A 19,519-nucleotide genomic window follows, 5' to 3' on the forward strand; every position below is an offset into this window, starting at 1 on the left:
CATTAAAATATTAATATAAAGTTTGTGGTCAGTATTTTTTTTTTTTCTTTTTAAAAGAAATATTCAGCAAGGTTGCATTAAATTTATTCAGCAAGGTTGCATTAAATTGTTTAAAAGTGAAGGTAAAGACATTTATAATGTTATGAAAGGTTTCTATTTCAAATAAATGCTGTTCTTTTTAACTTTCTATTCAGCAAAGAATCATGAAGAAAAACTGCATTACCATTTCTACAAAAATAATAAGCAGTTTATATCAACTGTTAACTGTAAAACTAATAATGTACTGTTTTCAACATTGATATTTATAAGAAACATTTCTTGATCACTAAATCAGAATATTGGAATGATTTCTGAAAGATCATGTGACACTGAAGACTGGAGTAATGATGCTGAAAATTCAACTTTGCATCACGGGAATAAATTATATTTTACAATATATTAAAATAGAAAGAAATTATTTTAAATTTTCTTAATATTTTAAAATATTCCATAATATTTTAAAATATTAGTTTTAACTGTATTTAAATCAAATAAATGCAGCCTTGATGAGACTTCCTTAAAAAAACATAAAAAAAAAAAAAAAAATTGTACCAACCCCAAACTTTTGAACAGTAGTGTACATATATAGTACACGGAAAGAAAACCCAAAGTCATAGTTTTATTCCAGGTTAGTTGTTCTCTAAAATATTTTACCCAGCTCTGTGCCAGTAGTGTGGTCCACTGATGGGCCAGTGTTGGCGGAGGTTGTACCATTCTGGTCCCGCTCCCAAACAAACTGCCCAACACTGATATCTTTCCATTCACAAGTGTCTGTCTCAAAGTCGCACCCAACAAACACTCCACTTTCCACGGTGATGTCTGAATGTAAGTCAATAAAAAAAAGACACTGACAGCAAACATCCCTCAAATAATGCCTCATCAGCTACATCATTCATTCAAAACTTTTTTTTTTCACTGACTAGAAAGCTATATTACCTTTACATGGCTCATTTGTCAATCTAATATCATCCACTGCGATGTATCCTTCACTGCCTGTTTGAGCCTCTATGTGAATCTGATATACCAGGTTTACACAGGTTATATGACTTAATTACACACAAATGGATACAGTATAATGGTGAAAGTTTACCAAATAGATAGGTATTTCACACCTGAAAGGGTTTGGTCTCAGACACAGTGATGGAGACATTTTCCCAGTTGCTCCCAGTGACCCGTGTTTCAAACAGCAGTTCTTGGTCTGTTGCTTCTGAATCTAATAGCACTCTAAGGATCCCAGGGTCACTGCCAATAGAAAAGTGCACAATAAAAACTCCATTAATCACAACTGACAGTCAAACAGTGGAAAAGAGGGCAGAAGAAGAAAGCAAGTAAGAACAGACCTTCCATTTATATGGTACCAGAACTCAAAACAGGAGTCACCGGTCAGCCGGATCCTTTCAGAGGTCAGCAAAGAACTGCTTTTTTGGCCTTGGCTGTTCCTCTGAGATTGGCTCAACAGAAATTTGCCTGAAAAAAAAAACAGTGATTATCATGTGTTGTGTCTCATCAGCTGCTCTGCTATTTCATTTGATTTGTGTCAAATATTTGCAATATCCACAAACATAACTATGACAGGAGATCAGGGAAGGTTAGTCTTATTTTTCCTCTAGTATTCACCATCTGCAGTGTGAGTAGTGTAATCGATAGGGGGACCTCTGTAGTGACCGTCTGCAAGAATCCAGTCATGTTCATCTGTGACTCCATTAGCAACATTTATCCATGTACACTCCCCTGACTCAAAATCACAACTTCCTGCTGGGGAACAAGCTCCAGTTTTAACTGAGACATCATCCAGAAGAACAAATGACTCAGAGTTTGGACTGAGCTCTGCTCTGAACGCCACCTGCGTGCGAATGCAAAATTACATGATTAAAAGCCAAACAAACCAAATAACATACAGTATACTTCTTTTTAATATTTGAGGATACTACAACACAGGAACTGCAAGTATTATGCGATTTTGTTTCTTACTTTCAAAATAATATTTTTAAAAAGCAAGTGAATGTTACCAAAGGAAGGAGAGAAAGAATCAAGTAAAATAAAAACTTTATGACCCTTAAAGGGTTAGTTCACTCAGAAATTCTGTCAATAATTAATCACCCTCATGTCGTTCCACACCCGTAAGATCTTTGGAACACAAATTAAGATATTTTTGATAAAATCCGATGGCTTGCCAGCAAGATAATTAACACTTTCAGATGCCCAGAAAGCTACTAAAGACATATTGACATAACATGACATAACAGTTCATGTGACTACAGTGATTCAACCTTAATGTTATGAAGTGACTGCCAAAATCACGTCCCCCAGTGATGAGCCATTGAAATTTCAAAACAATTATGATGTAACGAAGCCTCGTTTACTGAAATCACTTGAATTTGGCAGTTTGACACGTGCTCCGAACCACTGATTCGAAACAAAAGATTCGTAAAACTTCGAAGCTTCATGAAGCAGTGTTTTGAAATCGCCCATCACTAGATATTGTTGAATAAAGTAGTTATTTTGTTTTTTGGCACACAAAAAGTATTTGTGTCGCTTCATAACATTAAAGTTAAACCACTGTAGTCACATGAACTGTTTTAAATATGTCTTTAGTACCTTTCTGAGCATTGAAAGCGTAAATTAACTTGCTGTCAATGGAGGCCTCACTGAGCCATCGTATTTTGTCAAAAATATCTTAATTTGTGTTCTGAATATTTGGAACGACATGAGAGTGAGTAATTAATGACAGAATTTTCATTTTTGGGTGAACTAACCCTTTAAAGAAATGGTTCAGCCAAAACTAAACAGGAGAGAAACAGTGATGAATCACCAGACCAGTTCTGTGAACTGAATAAACTGATTCATCGAAAAGCTCTGACGCAAAAGAACGATTCATTCACAAATTCCTACTCAGTGGACAAGATGATCACTGAAAAACAACTTAAATTGTGGCCTCTCACTCAGCTATCTTATGGTTTCATTTCTCCTTTTGTGTTTCACAGAAGGCAAAGTCATACAGTTTGATAACAACATGGGGGTGAGTAAATGATGGCAATTTTCATTTTACAAAGAAATACATATTAGATAATAAGATAATAATAATAAAAAAACTCACTCTGAATTTGGAAGGAGATGACACAGTGACCTCTGCTACCTCCCAACTATCAGAAGTCGTTCCAGACAGAGACCAGAGAGCTGGACCCAGCTCCCCATTCAGAAGAACATGCACTGAGAGCGAATCACCTGAGCCTGCAGACAGCCTATACCTACAAACAGCGTTTATCAAAACAATACTCTAAACTGAGTTAAGACAGAGCTTAAATACAAAAACTGGATCCATTGTGGACCAATATAAGATTATTAGCTCAAAGGCACAAGCATACCAGAACTGCACGCAGGACTCTGTAGATGGGCTATACTCTGGTGTCAGAAGATTTGAAACCTCTGGTTTCTGAAGATTGGACCCAAGCACAGCCATTAAATGGCCTGTAATGTGACAAACGCATGATATGGGTCATTACATTACCCAAAAAACAAAAAAACAAAAAAAAAACAAAAGCACTTGTTCACTCACCAGTTTCAGTTCTGTACGTATGGTCAGTACGGCCACTGCTGCCATCCTCACGGAGCCAGATATTGCTGTCAGTCACATCGGGTTCAAAGCCACACAGCAAGGGAGACTCAAATCCACATGGGTCTTTGGTAAAGAGATCAATTTAATAGCTGAGAATGTCTGGTAATTAGAGAAAATGCTTTGAATGCTATGACTCACTGTTTTCCACACAGGCTCCTGCAGTCACTCTGAAGTCATCAATGGCTATGAAGCCGCTGCCTCCTGCTGTTCTGCTCCCTAAAAACTTTACCTGTACAAAGTGATAGTCATGCTGTACCTGTTGTTTTGTTGGTAAATATGCATAAATGTGGATTGAGATTTAAAAAACATGTCAGGGGCCCTTACTCGATCAACGTCTGCAGTACTAATGGAGACTTGTGCGTTCAGCCACTCAGACGTCTGAGAGCCTCTTCTTGTCCATGTGATGGTTTCCATTGTTTTCTGAAACCAACAATACTATTTTTTTTAATTTTTTTAATTTAGAATTATGTGCTATGATTGGCTAACATCATTGCATATTAGATAAGCATTGCATGTGGAACTCTCTTGAAAACTTTTACTACGTTTTTACTATTACAGCTGTCGAGATTAACTAATCATGAAAAGTGTTAATTATAGCATTATATTTAGATGTACTCCCATCGCATTAAAGATTGGCGGGTTTGGGCTTGAGCCCCTGCCCCTTTGATCGTGAAAGTGAAAGTCGCATCGCGGTGCCCCCACGTTCCCAGTAGACGTTGATTTTCTTCTGCAGAGATGGTACTATGTTGTACTATTACATCATAATTTGACAAAATCCGAAATGAGTCTTTTTCAGAGCTTTCAGAGCTGTTTTTGGACTAACAAGGAAGTTTTGAGTTCTTAAACTTACAGGATGTTTTTATAGTTTTATAGACTTCTCAAAGAAAAATTTATTTCTCAAGTCATGACCCCTTTAAAAAAAGGTAGACATTTACATTAAGGTGCAGTATGTAATATTGACAGCTAGTGGTTAAAATGGGTACTGCAGTCCAAGTTCAACATTTTGGAGGGAATTGTTTCCCCTGCCCCCTCCTCCTCAGACTCAATGCACATGTGGGTTGCCAGATTGAGGACAGGTTGATTTATCCGGTTTTGATGTTTCCATTCATAGAGATTTTTTTTTATGGATGCTGAGGCTTTTTTAGCAGACCAAAACAAAAACAGACATTCCGACACAGAACACACATTTTAAAGTAAAATAACTGATGTCGTATTGTTTTTTAGAGAAACGAGTATGTGAACTTAGCATGTTTCCTGAATATCTGCAAACTTGGTATTTTTATGCTTTAGTACAGTCAAAAATTACATACAGCCCCTTTAGATATCATTTTCATGCTATATTTATCCAAGAAGTTAAAACTGCTATGCATGCATCATCCAAACAAGCCTAAGCATGACACATGCCATGTTGCACATACCGTCTCAATAAGCAGATCTAAGTTTCCAAGAGATGGTCCTAACATGTAGTACCAGAATCCAATGCAGACATCAGTGCTCTGAATTATCATCGGCACTGAAATGACTGCTGTCTCACTGGTTTCATGTTCTCCAGACATATTTATAATGAGATAAAACCCTGCAAGAAAAAAAGATGTATGACAAAATATTATAGACTGACCTGCTCTGCTCACTAAAGGTTAAAATAATGAATCTTACCATTGTCATTTTTTAACGTGTGGTCATATAAAGGTCCTAGCCATGGTTCATTCACCTTTCCACCCACTTGGTGGATCCAATCAAATCCATCATCTGTCTCCTGGATCCAGTCGCATAGCCCTGCAATCAAACATCTAGAATAATTAGCAGACAGCTAACACACACACAAACACACACAGGGGAACTTTCCATAGACATAATGATTTTTTATCTTTTTCTCTGAAATCTGTTACTTTGGTTTTCAGTGGCATTGCATGGGTTATAATCCCTGACAGCAACATAGTGTCGGCCCAGATCCGGCCCACATCTGGTCCAGGTGTAATCCACATGTACCAGATGTGGGCCGGATCTGGGCCACACTATGTTGCTTTCTGGGATTTTTACATTAAAAGTGCAAAAGTTCTAATTATAATTTATTATTATTTTTATTATTTTATTTAATTTTATCATAAAATCCAGCTGTTTTAACAGGGGTGTTTAGACTTTTTATATCCGCTGTACATATACTGTACATACATATACACATACATCTATGGTTTGCTCATTCATCTCTTACCCTCCTGAAAGTTGCAGTCCATGGAGGACGTGGGTGGAGAGGTGGGCTCGGTTGTGGGTGCTGGTGTTGTCGGAATCAGGTCAGAGCAGCGTGTGTTCCTCCTAATGTAGATGTCATCCAAAGCAATGACTCCTGAGTCGAAGAGTCGGCGCACAGCTTCAAACACAATCTGAAGTGAACAGTGAAGTTTAAGTCAACTACTGTCAAGTATCTGATGGTGTGGCATGTTTTTGTTCATCAGCCTCTCACCTGGTGTCGTTCAGATGATTGGTAGTCTACAGTGACATGGTGCCACACATTCTGATGATCGCCAGTTTGATTCCACAGACGGCGTAGAGAACCGGACTCATTTACATAAATTGCCAATGTGAGCTTGTCTACAATAAAAAACACAAAATATATAAATGGAAAAAAGATCATGGTGTTTATACTGCCTCAATTAGTCGTAGGAATAGACCTCACTTACTATCCTAATTGATGTATTCGATTAATTGATTGCAATGGGCTATATGCACAGAGCGTTCTTTAGAACTTCCACAATAATATAAGCCAGCTCCAATACTTCCGGTGAGATGTCATTTGCTGGTGTGTTGAGCATCAGTAGTGTAATACTTAGTTTATAATCAGAATATAGTCACTTAAATAGTCAGGCATAGCATTAATTTAGTTATTCAAACGTAAGACAGCATAATAAATATATAAATAAAGACGTATCTCAGTGTTCCTCCTCGGCTAAATTCAATTCGACCATCAAAAGCTTAAAAAATTAAATATTTATTGTGCACTTTAGTTAGATTAATTGAATAAAATGTGTGTGTTTTACAAGTGTGCTGAAATCATTGATCTTGTGCTGCACTGACTGACAGCTGCTATGATTACAAAGGGAGAGCGCGGTGCTCGCTTTCTGTGTAATTCATTCACAAGAAAAGTTATTGTTTTTCTTAAGATTTTTTCAGTATTTCATACTTCACATTGACAAAATGTATTTTTAAACCTAGTTATTTTATAATGTTTAATATTTAATGAAAAACGATTAGAGGAAATGGCTGATATATGCGCAAATAAATTCTACTCTGCTTCCACCTGCTGGTTAAAGTGGTAATTATTGTCTTTTTTTTTATTTTTAAATAAGTGTTTTCTATCAAATGTTGAATTTCCTACATTTTTAAACGTTCGGTTTTACAATGGGGACATTCTCAGAAGGATGAACAAATAATGTTTGTGGTCATCACATTAAAAATAACATTTGAAGTGCTGGGGGGAAAAAATACGTGTGCGTGTCTAATTACAGACACGCCGTTTTTAAATGGTCCCAATAGCTTTGTCTTTATTGCAATCAATAAAACTGGTTTATTGGCAAATTAGGTAAATGTGATAACTGCATTAAAACATGAATACAACATTAAAAAGTCAACCATTGATGGTTCTGTGTCGATGTACAGCGAGTACAGAATGAACAGCTAACAGTTCACCGGAAATGCCCAAGCTGGCTTAATGACAACCAGGAAGTAACCGTGCATATAACCTATTCATTTTGTGACTCCAGAAGTTTCAAAAACGGTATGTTCTTCAATAAAATCAATAGTTACAGTATTAAGGGAAAATAAAAGTGCTTATTAGCATTTTAAATTGGGATTACATTTTGATTATTTTAATATACTAATAATTACTAATAAATAATAATTAAAAACTAATAAAAAAACGAAATACTTTTAAAGTCACCACAAAAATCTAAATGGGCAATTCTTGTTTTTCTTATGGAATATTGTAGTATTTATTATAAATGATTTATCTGTGCACATCATTATTTTATAATTTTTAATTGTGCCCTCATAATCTTTAATCAAAATAACGTCCAATCTTTTTTTTTCTCTGATGATGTGTTTACTGGTATGAGGGCGGGGCAACCGGTCACTCACATGAGACTGACCAATAGCAAACCACAACGATCCAATAATCCAATCAATTCCCGAAGGAAAAAAATCAAGTCCCGTCCTACATTTTTTCTTGTTCGAGAAGCTGTTTTACTCAAATATACGTCACTATAGGTAAGAAAAAACTTCTGTTTCATGCCAACTATAAGTCATCCTTGGAAGTTTGTTGAGGTCCCCTAGTGGGCACCTGTCCCCTGGTAGAAAACCACTGTTTTAGATCATTCTAAAACCCACTTTAGGTTCTCTACGAAGATACTCACCAAAGATCCACATATGCATGTGTAGCCAGAACTCCAAACATCCTTGAGATTCAGTCTCCATCATCTCACTCTCAAGATGAGCAATCTGATTTGATGTGCTACTTGTGTCAAATGTCATGTAATGTCCTGGATAGAAAAGAATGAGTGGATTTCAGAACACAGTTTACTTAGCAGTCACTAGAGATAGTTCACCCAAAAATGACAATTCTGTCATTATTTATTCACCCTCATGTTGTTCCAAACCTGTAGGACTTTATTTCTTCAGATGTATATAAAAGAAGATGGGCAGAATGACAGTCACTATTCATTTTCATTGTATTTAAAATAGATGTAATGAATGTGAACAGTGACTGACTCTGCACTCTGGGTTGTAAATCTGTTTCCATTGTAACCCAGTTAGTTTTGTCTTTTTTTATCAGAATAAATGCAGATTTACTTTTGATTGGTCCCAGATAAGAGTGGCTGGTTTATGATTGTGGCACTCCAAACATTACAACCCAATGGGTACCATTTACTTTCCTGTGCTGCACTTGTGCCCATGGGTTTGATTCCAAGAGTCAATAATTACATAACAAGGAGAACTCTTTTACCTGGTGTACATACAGCATTAAGTAATATGTTGATATTTACCCATGGCACTGTTTGTGGTGTGGTCGACCTTGGGGGCAAATGAATCAGTACTGGTTCCAGAGGTCCAGCTCCAGTCAACACTGGAGCTGTTGACACGAGTATTTACCCATCCACACATATCCATCTCAAAATCACAAAACCCTGAAGAGAATCATGTGCACAGCTTCATTTAGATGGTATAACAGTTTTTGAATATATTAAGTGCTTTGTGAGGTGAATAGATGTTAATGAATTACTTCATTGGTCGGCAGCAATGAAATAATAATAATCTTGTGATTATGAAGTACAAGGACTTACCATGAGGTGGGCAAGGGTCATTTATGATTGTTAGGTCATCAATGGCAATATCATGTTTCTGCTCATTTCCAACCACTGCTTCAAATATGACCTGTTATCCAAGCAGTAAACCAGAGGCTTAAACACAACTAGATTGTGTACATGAATGTGATTTTTAATATCACCTGCATAATCAAAGGTATAAATGCATACCTGTCAGCACACCACTGCATATGCAGGTCAGATTTATTGGGCAATAAACATTATTGGTACGTCCTACCAAATTATTATATTGACTATCTTTAATGTTCCCAGTTAATATTTTACAGGTACTGACACTGAACCTGTTTATGGCTCTACTTAAATGGCTGTATGAGTGTGTGTGACACTCTTCACATTCATATTGCACATGCTATTAAAAGCAAGCAAAGAACATAATCAGAAGCTGCGCCATCCACAATGGGCCAAAACCTCGCAGTATGAGCATAAGGTATGTGCAATTATATAAGAGAAGAGTACTGACAATTTTTACAAAATAAATAAAATAATTACAAAAACTATGTTTAAAATGACACCGATCAGGCATAACATTATGACCACTGACAGGTGAAGTGAATAACACTGATTATCTCTTCATCACGGCACCTGTTAGTGGGTGAGATATATTAGGCAGCAAGTGAACATTTTGTCCTCAAAGTTGATGTGTAAAGCCCGGGATACACTGCACGATTTTTGGCTGTTCCAGATGAAAGATTGCCATGGTGAAACAATCGTGCCGATTTGTGTGATCGTGGCTCTTAATCGGTGGTCCCATGTCGTACAGTGAGAGAGGTTCAAAGACAGCCGTTTTCCCAGTCTTGCGACCACAGATAGCCTACGATAGTTTTCTGACAGTGTCAGAAATTCAGCATGACCATCGCACAGTGTGTTTGCTGCTACGACCTACGTCTACTGACCAGCCAATAAAAATGCGACATGAAATCAAAGCGATGTGGCGCTAAAACTTAAAACTGCTTACCTCAAGCTCTTTTCCCTTCTTCTTTCGCCGCTTCCTTTTTATTTTCAACACACATAAAAATTACAACTGCCAAAGTGTGATTCAACATGGTATTTTTGTTAACCACTAGCGCATGCTGATGACGTTTTATTCTTCTATAGAAACTTGCATCGTAGCCTACGAGTCAATAGGTGTCATCATCGTACAGTTTACATGCATGTCGTGCCCGAGTTCAATTGGATCCATGTCGCACAGTGTGATTTGTAATGATCTTAAAGGATTGCAAAAATCGTGCAGTGTATCCCGGGCTTTAGAAGCAGGAAAAATGGGCAAGCGTAAGGATTCGAGCGAGTTTGACAAGGGCCAAATTGTGATGGCTAGACGACTGGGTCAGAACATCTCCAAAACTGCAGCTCTTGTGGGGTGTTCCTAGTCTGCAGTGGTCAGTATCTATCAAAAGTGGTCCAAGGAAGGAACAGTGGTGAACCAGCAACAGGGTCATGGGCGGCCAAGGCTCATTGGGGAGCGAAGGCTGGTCCGTGTGGTCCGATCAAACAGACGAGCTACTGTAGCTCAAATTGCTCAAGAAGTTAATGCTGGTTCTGATAGAAAGGTATCAGAATACACAGTTCATCGCAGTTTGTTGCGTATGGGGCTGCATAGCCGCAGACCAGTCAGGGTGCCCATGCTGACCCCTGTCCACCGCCGAAAGCACCAACAGTGTACACGTGAGCATCAGAACTGGACCACAGAGCAATGGAAGAAGGTGGCCTGGTCTGATGAATCACATTTTCTTTTACATCACGTGGATGGCTGAGTATGTGTGTGTCGCTTACCTGGGGAACACATGGCACCAGGATGCACTATGGGAAGAAGGCAAGGCGGCAGAGGCAGTGTGATGCTTTGGGCAATGTTCAACCTTGGGTCCTGCCATCCATGTGGATGTTACTTTGACACGTACCACCTACCTAAGGATTCTTACAGACCATGTACACCCTTTCATGAAAATGGTAGTCCCTGGTGGCTGTGAGCTCTTTCAGCAGGAATGGTTTGAGGAGCACACCAATGAGTTTGAGGTGTTGATTTGGCCTCCAAATTCCCCAGATCTCAATCCAATTGAGCATCTGTGGGATGTGCTGAACAAACAAGTCCGATCCATGGAGGCCCCACCTTGCAACTTACAGGACTTAAAGGATCTGCTGCTAACATCTTGGTGCCAGATACCACAGCACACCTTCAGGGGAGTCCATGCCTCAACGGGTCAGGGCTGATTTGGCAGCAAAAGGGGGACCAACACAATATTAGGAAGGTGGTCATAATGTTATGCCTGATCAGTGTATATCAGTAGCATAATAAAAATTTGTTTCACTTTACATGGAGCTCTTTGCCACATGTTGAGATCACCTGACCACTCAAAAAGTACACTCCATTATGTTATAACCAACCTATTGTTGGACGCTTTCAATCCAAAAACAAATGAATCTTTTTTGGCTGTTAGTAATGCATTTCTACAGTGAAATCTAGAATCAGTAACTAAAAAATTTGTTTTTCTTTCACGCCGCCATTAGTCAGTTTAAGTCCCAGATGATAAGCAGCACAGTGCAACATATACAAAACACACACCTTATATGGGCTGTGAGGACTTATAACTGTTGCTCTGCCGTGTCTCCACTGTTCTCCTTGATCTCCACTCACACTCCATACGAGTATTTGAGATTTGGCACTGTGCAGCTCCTGGACATAGAGGTTAAGAGAACCCACGTCTCTTCCACTCATGTGGTACCAGAACATCAAGCACTCTCCGTGCTCAGAGGATGGTTGATTGAACTCCATCAGCATGCTGCCTCTGCTGCCACTGGGGTTCTTCCACAGCTGTGCACTCAGGTAAAAGCCTATGGATAAAAACAATATGAATTATTATCACATTGTTGCTATTACTATGATGTCTGGCATGCTGTAGCTAAGGTGGTATTCAGACCCTTATCAGTCTCTAAAGTATGGTCCGTTGCAGGGCTGGGGGTGCCAGTGGCCAGTTCTCCGTTAGTTCGGATCCAGGTAAAATCAGCTGTAGGGTCAGATGACAGTCCACATAGAGAGCCTTGGAAGGTGCATTCCCGCTCAGCTGGGCAGGACCCATTTGACACCTGCACGTCATCTATGGCGATGTAGCCTTTAGTGCCTTCCAGGATGCCCTCAAATATCATCTATTGGATGCAATGCATGAGAACACATATGTATGCATATATCCATTTAGGTATAGTGTGTATGATTCAGTACCTGAAATGGTTCTTCACCGTCTGCGAAACTAAGGTCCACAAAACGCCACTTGTTGCCTTGAGTCCCTGTCCTCATCCACATAAGTGTCTGATTTCCATTAGCATGCTTGGTTATGAATCTGAGAGAGCCTTCAATAACGACAGACACCCAGGAATTTCAAAATATGTGCATATAAATAATAACGTATGTTGTAACATAAATGTGTTTGGTTAGTTTTTGACTGTAAGAGCTTAGACAAGAGTCATCTATCGTACCAACTTAAAAATCACCAATATGTTTTTGTGAAGTTTAGGGGTAGATAAATAAAAAGGATGCATAGACCTTGATTTGTGCAAATGTGTGTAGAATTTGTGGTCCATCATTGCACAATGAATATGTACAGACTAATAAGTACCATGAACACGAAACCAAAATTGACCTTATTCCTGGTTTCATTACGCAGAATTTATTGGTACGTTATGCCACGAAAAACAATCTTTCATGAAATGTCCACTTTTCACAATCCAATCAATTCCTAATTAAAAAGCAATTCCAGCTCTACACTTTTTATTTATCAAAGAGCATGATGAGAGCATGTTCTTAACTCACCAATTTTTCCACCATAGATTATATACCAGAAGCTGACACATTTGGCCTGCTGTGGAAATCCAATCAGTCTGGCTGTCTTAGATGGTTTAGATGACCATTGTGGTGGTATGTACATAAAATAGCCTGCAAAAAATAAAAAATAAAAATATTTGTTTACTTTAAATTGAGGTTTATATTTTACTAACTAAACTTTTTATGAATAGGGTTCTTAAAGGGTTAATTCACCAAAAATTGAAAATTCTGTCATTAATTACTCACCCTCATGTCGTTCCACACCCGTAAGACCTTTGTTCATGTGGTTCAACCTTAACACTGCTTCAAATCTTGTGTTTTGAATCAATGGTTTGGCGCGCTAAAGTTTGATACGTGATTTGAACCACTGATTCGAAACAAAAGATTCGTAAAGCTTTGAAATCGGCCATCACTAGATATTGTTGAAAAGTTGTTTTTTTGGTGCACAAAAGAGATTCTTGTCGCTTCATAATATTAAGATTGAACCACTTTAGTCACACGAACTGTTTTAAATATGTTTTTAGTAGCTTTCTGGGCATCTGAAAGTGTTAATTATCTTGCTGGCAATAGAGGCCTCTCTGAGCCATTGGATTTCATCAAAAATATCTTAATTTGTGTCCTGAATATGAACGAAGGTCTTACGGGCCTGGAACGACATGAGGGTGAGTAATTAATGACATAATTTTCATTTTTGGGTGAACTAACCCTTTAATAAATTACTTTAAAAGAACAAAATTTAGAACTTCTAATTCTTAAAACCCCCCCTTTTTTTGCAAAAACCTTTGTAAAGTCTACCAATCATGCACTATACAGATGAGATGAGGTTACAAAAACATACAATGAATGATATATCTGTTGCTCTGCAGGCAAAGAGGTGTAATTCAATGCAAAATAGTACAATAATTTTATATAGACAATGGTAAGTTTGGGGTCAGTATTTTTTATTTTTTTTAAATTAATACTTTTATTCACTGGTAATGCACTAAATTTATCAAAAAAGACTTTAAAGAAAGTTTCAAAAACTAAAAAATAACAATAATGCTGTTCTTTTGAACGTTCTATTCATCAAAGAATCCTAAAAAAACAAAATGTCTTGATTTCCACAAAAATATTAGGCAGCGCAACTGTTTTCGACATTGATGATAATAAGAAATATTACTTGATCAGCAAATCAGCATATTAGAATGATTTCTGAAGGATCATGTGACACTGAAGACTGGAGTAATGATGCTGAAAATTCAGCTTTGCCATCACAGGAATAAACTACATTTTAAAATATATTAAAATAGAACAGTTATTATTTTAAATTGTAAAAATATTTCACAACACAACTATTTTTACTGTATTTCTGATCAAATTAATGCAGTTTTGGTAAGCATAGGGGACCCGAAATTTAAAACAATAACAAGTATGTATGTATGTATAAATGGTTATATATTCCTACCAGAACCAGTGGTGTGATCATGTTCAGGTCCCTCATAACCAAACGGAGGGTTCTGTCCATCTTCTCTTTTCCATGTGATTTCAGTTGACTGGTCATGGTACCAGGAACAGGTGTCATTCTCAAAGTCACAGCTGAGATGATCTGAATCGGCAGGGATGTCTCCCTCTGCACAGTCTGTCAGTGTAATGTCATCTAGCATGATATCCTGATCTCCAATGAATGTAGGATCCACAGAAAATACGAGCTTTGTTTTTGAAATGGAATAAGAAAGCATTAACACAAAAAAAGTCAGTAAAGCTCTTGCAATTACAATGTCCGAAATGACTGTGCATGCAGTGCATTACCTTCCAGCCCAGTGGACGATTACCAATTAACAAACAAGTATTTTCCCACCCATTAGTCTGGCCCTTTTTAATCGACCATAACTTTACAGATGAAGTGCCACTGATCAAACTCAGGGAGAAGATGGAAGCAATATTCACAGGATCATGGAGATGATACCAAAAGCTGAAACATAATGTTACAAAACTGTGCTCACATTGCTAAGCATTTTTTTAAAATAAACAAATAAATAAAAGAATGAGAATCTTAGTGATTAGAAAACATTTTTTAAGAAGTAGGCTACACGTAGACAGACATGCAGTAAGCAAAACCTTGGCCTAAAACTGAGTGTTTGATGTGCTGCTTCTGCACCTTAGTTTGCATCCAATTGCAGTGGCCCTGGGAAGAGTGTACTCCAAAATTGCTTTCGAGAAAATATTTACATAATCATCTTCTGCATGCATAACTCCACCTATAAATAATACAGAAGTCTAAATATCAAAAGTTCACATGATTTTACATCAAATCTAATTTGATTTTCCTAGTCCAAAGGCCTACCCCAAGGTGATCCTGTGGTATGGTCAACACCAGGGATATCACTGATGTTTGCCATCTCTCGACGCCATTTAAATTCATCATTACTGGAGTCAATCCATCCGCATGCATGTTCCTCAAAGTTGCAAGGGCCTGTGACGAACGATATTGTAAAGCTATAATTTTATTTGCATGCAACACAGGTTCAGGCAACACAGGTCACAGGCATAATTTGATTAAGATGACAATGTTGTAACTACCACAGAACTCCTCATCTGTTCCATCTGCACAGTTGGGGTGGAAATCACACACTTGTTCCATGGAAAGACATTCTTGAGAGTGAATACACTGGAACTGTCCATCAGGACAGGAGGCCAAGCCCATCGAAACTGAATATAAATGCAAAATAAACAGTGGTGGAAAAAAATATTGGTTATACACTGACCAGGCATAACATTATGACCACTGTTAATTAGTGGGATACATTAGGCAGCAAGTAAACATTTTGTCCTCAAAGTTGATGTGTTAGAAGCAGAAAAAATGGGCAAGCGTAAGGATTTGAGCGAGTTTGACAAGGGCCAAATTGTAATGGCTAGACAACTGGGTCAAAGCATCTCCAAAACTGCAGCTCTTGTGGGGTGTTCCCGGTCTGCAGTGGTCAGTATCTATCAAAAGTGGTCGAAGGAAGGAACAGTGGTGAACTGGCGACAGGGTCATGCGCGGCCAAGGCTCATTGATGCACGTGGGGAGCGAAGGCTGGCCCGTGTGGTCCGATCCAACAGACGAGCTACTGTAGCTCAAATTGCTCAAGAAGTTAACGCTGGTTCTGATAGAAAGGTATCAGAATACACAGTTCATCGCAGTTTGTTGCGTATGGGGCTGCATAGCCGCAGACCAGTCAGGGTGCCCATGCTGATCCCTGTCCACCGCCGAAAGCACCAACAGTGGGCATGTGAGCATCAGAACTGGACCACAGAGCAATGGAAGAAGGTGGCCTGGTCTGATGAATCGACTGCAACCTCGCAACTTACAGAACTTAAGGATCTGCTGCTAACATCCTGGTGCTGGATACCACAGCACACCTTCAGGGGTCTAGTGGAGCCCATGCCTCGATGGGTTAGGGCTGTTTTGGCAGCAAAAGAGGGGCCAACACAATATTAGAAAGGTGGTCATAATGTTATGCCTGATCGGTGTATATAGATTTACATCTACAAAAGAATAAGAATGCACAATTTGGTTCATTAACATGTAGAGGTATAAAGTCTCAGTCAAAATTATAGACACACCTAATCATTCTTTATTTTTACTATATTCCACATGATACAATAATAGTGAAGTCATCAAAAGCATTAAAGGGATAGTTCACCCAAAAATGGAAATTCTGTCATCATTTATTCACCCTCAAGTTGTTCCAAACCTGTATAAATTTCATTGTTCTGCTGAACACAAAGGAAGATATTTTGAAGAAAATTTGAAACCAGACCGGTTTGGGGCACAATTGACTTCCATAGTAGAAAAAAAAAATACTATGGAAGTCAATGGTGCCCCAGAATTGTTCAGTTTCCCACATTTTTCAAAATATCTTCCTTTGTGTTCAACAGAACAAATAAATTTATACAGGTTTGGAACAACCTGAGGGTGAGTAAATGATAGAATTTTCTTTTTTTGGTGAACTATCCCTTTAAGTGTGAGGAATTATACACTGTAAAAAGTAATATGTTATATCTACTCAATAAAATTGTGGCATCATATTACAATCAATATTATTAATTAAATTCAACAAATAAGAATTGAGTAAGAATTAATCAAATTATTTCCTTAAAATTCAACCATTTAAAATGAGTAAAATTTAAGTAAAATTTTAACAAAAATATCTGAATAACAGACAGACGTCAAAGATTTAAGAACTCTTTAGTTTTTATTGCCAACATTGAAGTCACTTGATGATAACAAGCAGAATCACTGAAGGAAAGAGAAACACAAGAACTACTGCTGACTTCAGCCACAGCCTTAGATGAAATCAACTGAAGATAAAAGAAGACATTAAATCTCTCAAGATCTGATTAAACAACTCTACAAACAGCATTACCAGCTTCACTTTTTACTAAACAGATTGACTTTATTTCTGTTTTAATTAAAATAACAGTCTTATTTGAAGTCACCATGATGGAGATCAGCAGTAACTTTAGTTGAGCTCTTGATTCTTGCCTTTTTAACATTAGCATTTTCTGGCTGCTGTAACTGTGTGTGTATAAAGCATGTTTGTTATGTTAATCTCAACAATGGTGATGTACTTCATGCTGCAATGCATGATGGGAGTCATGAGTTTTATACTATGGTGGCTCCCAGCATGCATTGCAGCATGAATTTTCCCACCATTGTTGAGATTAATATGCTGATTCTTTATGTCTGTGTATTTTTTTAAAAAACAAAAAAAAATCCTACAATGTATTGGAAAAAGAAAGTTAAGAAAGTCTGATCTGTGCCCACAAAGTTTTGCCAATGAAAATCTATTAATATCAAATAACTAATTTTGATCAGTGATGAGATTAGTCAATAACTTTTCTTTAAGATTATTAAAGCTCTTGCATCGGATAATTTTTGTTCATGGGTTCTTTTGTAACGAATTACGTGCTTTAATAAACACTGTTACAAAAACCACAAACTGACGCAAAAAGCAAAGAGTCAAACTGCCCAACTAAAGGAAACACAGATCACCATAATGGTAACCAAACATTTTCAATAAAACATTAACATCTAAACCTCTGTTAATTCTCAAAAAGAACTATAGACTAATGACAGAAATAAAGTCAGTATGTTTGTAATAAGAGAGATTTAATGTCTTTCATCTTCAGTTGATTTCATCCAATGTTGTGGCTGAAGTCAGTTGTAGTTCAGTGATTCTGCTCGATATCATCAAGTGTCTTCAATATTGGCAATAAAATCTAGAGTTCTTAATTCATCTTTGATGTCAGACTGTTATTCAGATATTTTTGTTTAAATTTCACTCATTTTAAATGGTTGACTTTAAAGGAATTAATTTGATTAATTCTTACTCAATTCGTATTTGTTGAATGTAATTAATAATATTGCTTGTAATCTGTTGCCACAATTTTATTGAGTAGATATAACATATTACTTTTTACAGTGTACAGCAACCTTTGTCCTGATAGCAGCTCTGCACAGGCATTTCTCAATCTCAATGCTATGCCACTTGGGATATTCCATATATTCTGGGCAATTTTGACTGCCCCGACTTCAATTTATAGTCTAATCCATTTCATTTTGTATAGTTTGTATAGAAATTAATACATATGCGCATACAAACTTTTAAGCATAAACATTCAGATCAAGTGAAGATACATAAATTCAAACAGGTTTCAACTGGTACCTGGTCATTTTAAAGAAATAATTTTATAAAACTATACATTATGCATGCAAAACAATCATCAAAGAACATAAGTAGCTGGTCCTGATGACCTTGCTGACCTTTACATTTACCCTCATAGGTTCACAGAGTAAAATGTACACCTGTCTATTGTATTTGAACTGATACAAGAAGAAAAAACCTGGCCTCACCAAGTAGCAGTAGAAACAGTCTCCTCATTTTGCCAAGAACATGGATGAAGAGTTCCTCAGTGAACTAGTCTGTTCCTCCAATGTCTCTTGCTTGGCACTGCATGAATGTGAAGCCAATGAAATGTCAAAGAGATTAGAGATCACTCTTTAAGTAGATAATTTGTAATGAGGGATGTTTATCAGTGAATGTTAAAGTTCAGTGGACTCAACAACCTCAAATGTTACTTTTCACCTGCCTGCTTTTTTATAACTTCCTGAGGCCAGAAAAAAAGCATACTGTGCAGAAAAATACAGTCAGTACTGGCATTCCAACAGTTGTTGAGGAATTGCTCATCACTGTTTCCTTACTCATTTCGTGAGAATATCCTTCATTTGTGGTACTTACATACTGAAGTTATACCTAAGATTTCAGAATGTAAGATAAATCCTGCAAAGCATACAGTACATGTTTTTCTTTTGTTAAAATGGTAATAAAACAGTCTCGCTAAGACTGGCAACTTTGGATACTGCCATAACCAATGACATCATGGATTACTGTACTGCCCATGCTACTGCAAGATCTGAGTCAACTTTTCTCTAGAAATATCATAATTACGTCAATAGACTTCACTGGGGGGGAAATGAATGCATAATCATGTGCTAAAATGTTAAAAGGCTCTAAGTCATGCAAGATTAAGTACTAGCACTAAATACAGTTGAATATATTATGTAAAAATGCTCAAGAACAGGTAATGAAAACCATGCACCATGAACCTTGAGTTCAACAGACACTATAGAGGTATTGAGCAAGCAGCATGGGA

The 19,519-nt window shown here is 37.4% G+C and overlaps 1 protein-coding gene across 3 annotated transcripts in view; it reads right to left on the bottom strand.

Annotated features, from left to right (window-relative positions):
* si:ch211-106h4.4 (MAM and LDL-receptor class A domain-containing protein 1) overlaps positions 1–18,829 on the bottom strand; it is a 31,071-nt gene extending 12,242 nt beyond the window's left edge. For 2 of the 3 annotated variants that reach the window (XR_007927821.1, XM_051881639.1), the window contains exons 1-27: positions 18,720–18,829; positions 15,401–15,529; positions 15,165–15,293; positions 14,979–15,078; positions 14,630–14,792; positions 14,286–14,529; positions 12,830–12,952; positions 12,242–12,369; positions 11,943–12,168; positions 11,588–11,856; positions 8,989–9,079; positions 8,692–8,832; positions 8,062–8,187; positions 6,117–6,244; positions 5,868–6,036; positions 5,312–5,431; positions 5,074–5,231; positions 3,980–4,075; positions 3,794–3,884; positions 3,596–3,718; positions 3,405–3,507; positions 3,137–3,287; positions 1,657–1,882; positions 1,380–1,506; positions 1,152–1,281; positions 976–1,054; positions 694–858 (exon numbers count right to left, since the gene is read on the bottom strand). Coding sequence is in view for 2 of the 3 variants with exons in the window: in XM_051881639.1 (XP_051737599.1) it covers positions 694–858; positions 976–1,054; positions 1,152–1,281; positions 1,380–1,506; positions 1,657–1,882; positions 3,137–3,287; positions 3,405–3,507; positions 3,596–3,718; positions 3,794–3,884; positions 3,980–4,075; positions 5,074–5,231; positions 5,312–5,431; positions 5,868–6,036; positions 6,117–6,244; positions 8,062–8,187; positions 8,692–8,832; positions 8,989–9,079; positions 11,588–11,856; positions 11,943–12,168; positions 12,242–12,369; positions 12,830–12,952; positions 14,286–14,529; positions 14,630–14,792; positions 14,979–15,078; positions 15,165–15,293; positions 15,401–15,529; positions 18,720–18,747 (3,763 nt within the window). In the remaining variant the exon portion in view is untranslated. The other variant, XM_051881652.1, reaches the window with a different exon arrangement.
* Between the last annotated feature and the right edge of the window lie 690 nt (positions 18,830–19,519).

This window comes from Ctenopharyngodon idella, chromosome 2 (genome assembly GCF_019924925.1).
Source record: "Ctenopharyngodon idella isolate HZGC_01 chromosome 2, HZGC01, whole genome shotgun sequence".
Taxonomy (NCBI): Eukaryota; Metazoa; Chordata; class Actinopteri; order Cypriniformes; family Xenocyprididae; genus Ctenopharyngodon; species Ctenopharyngodon idella.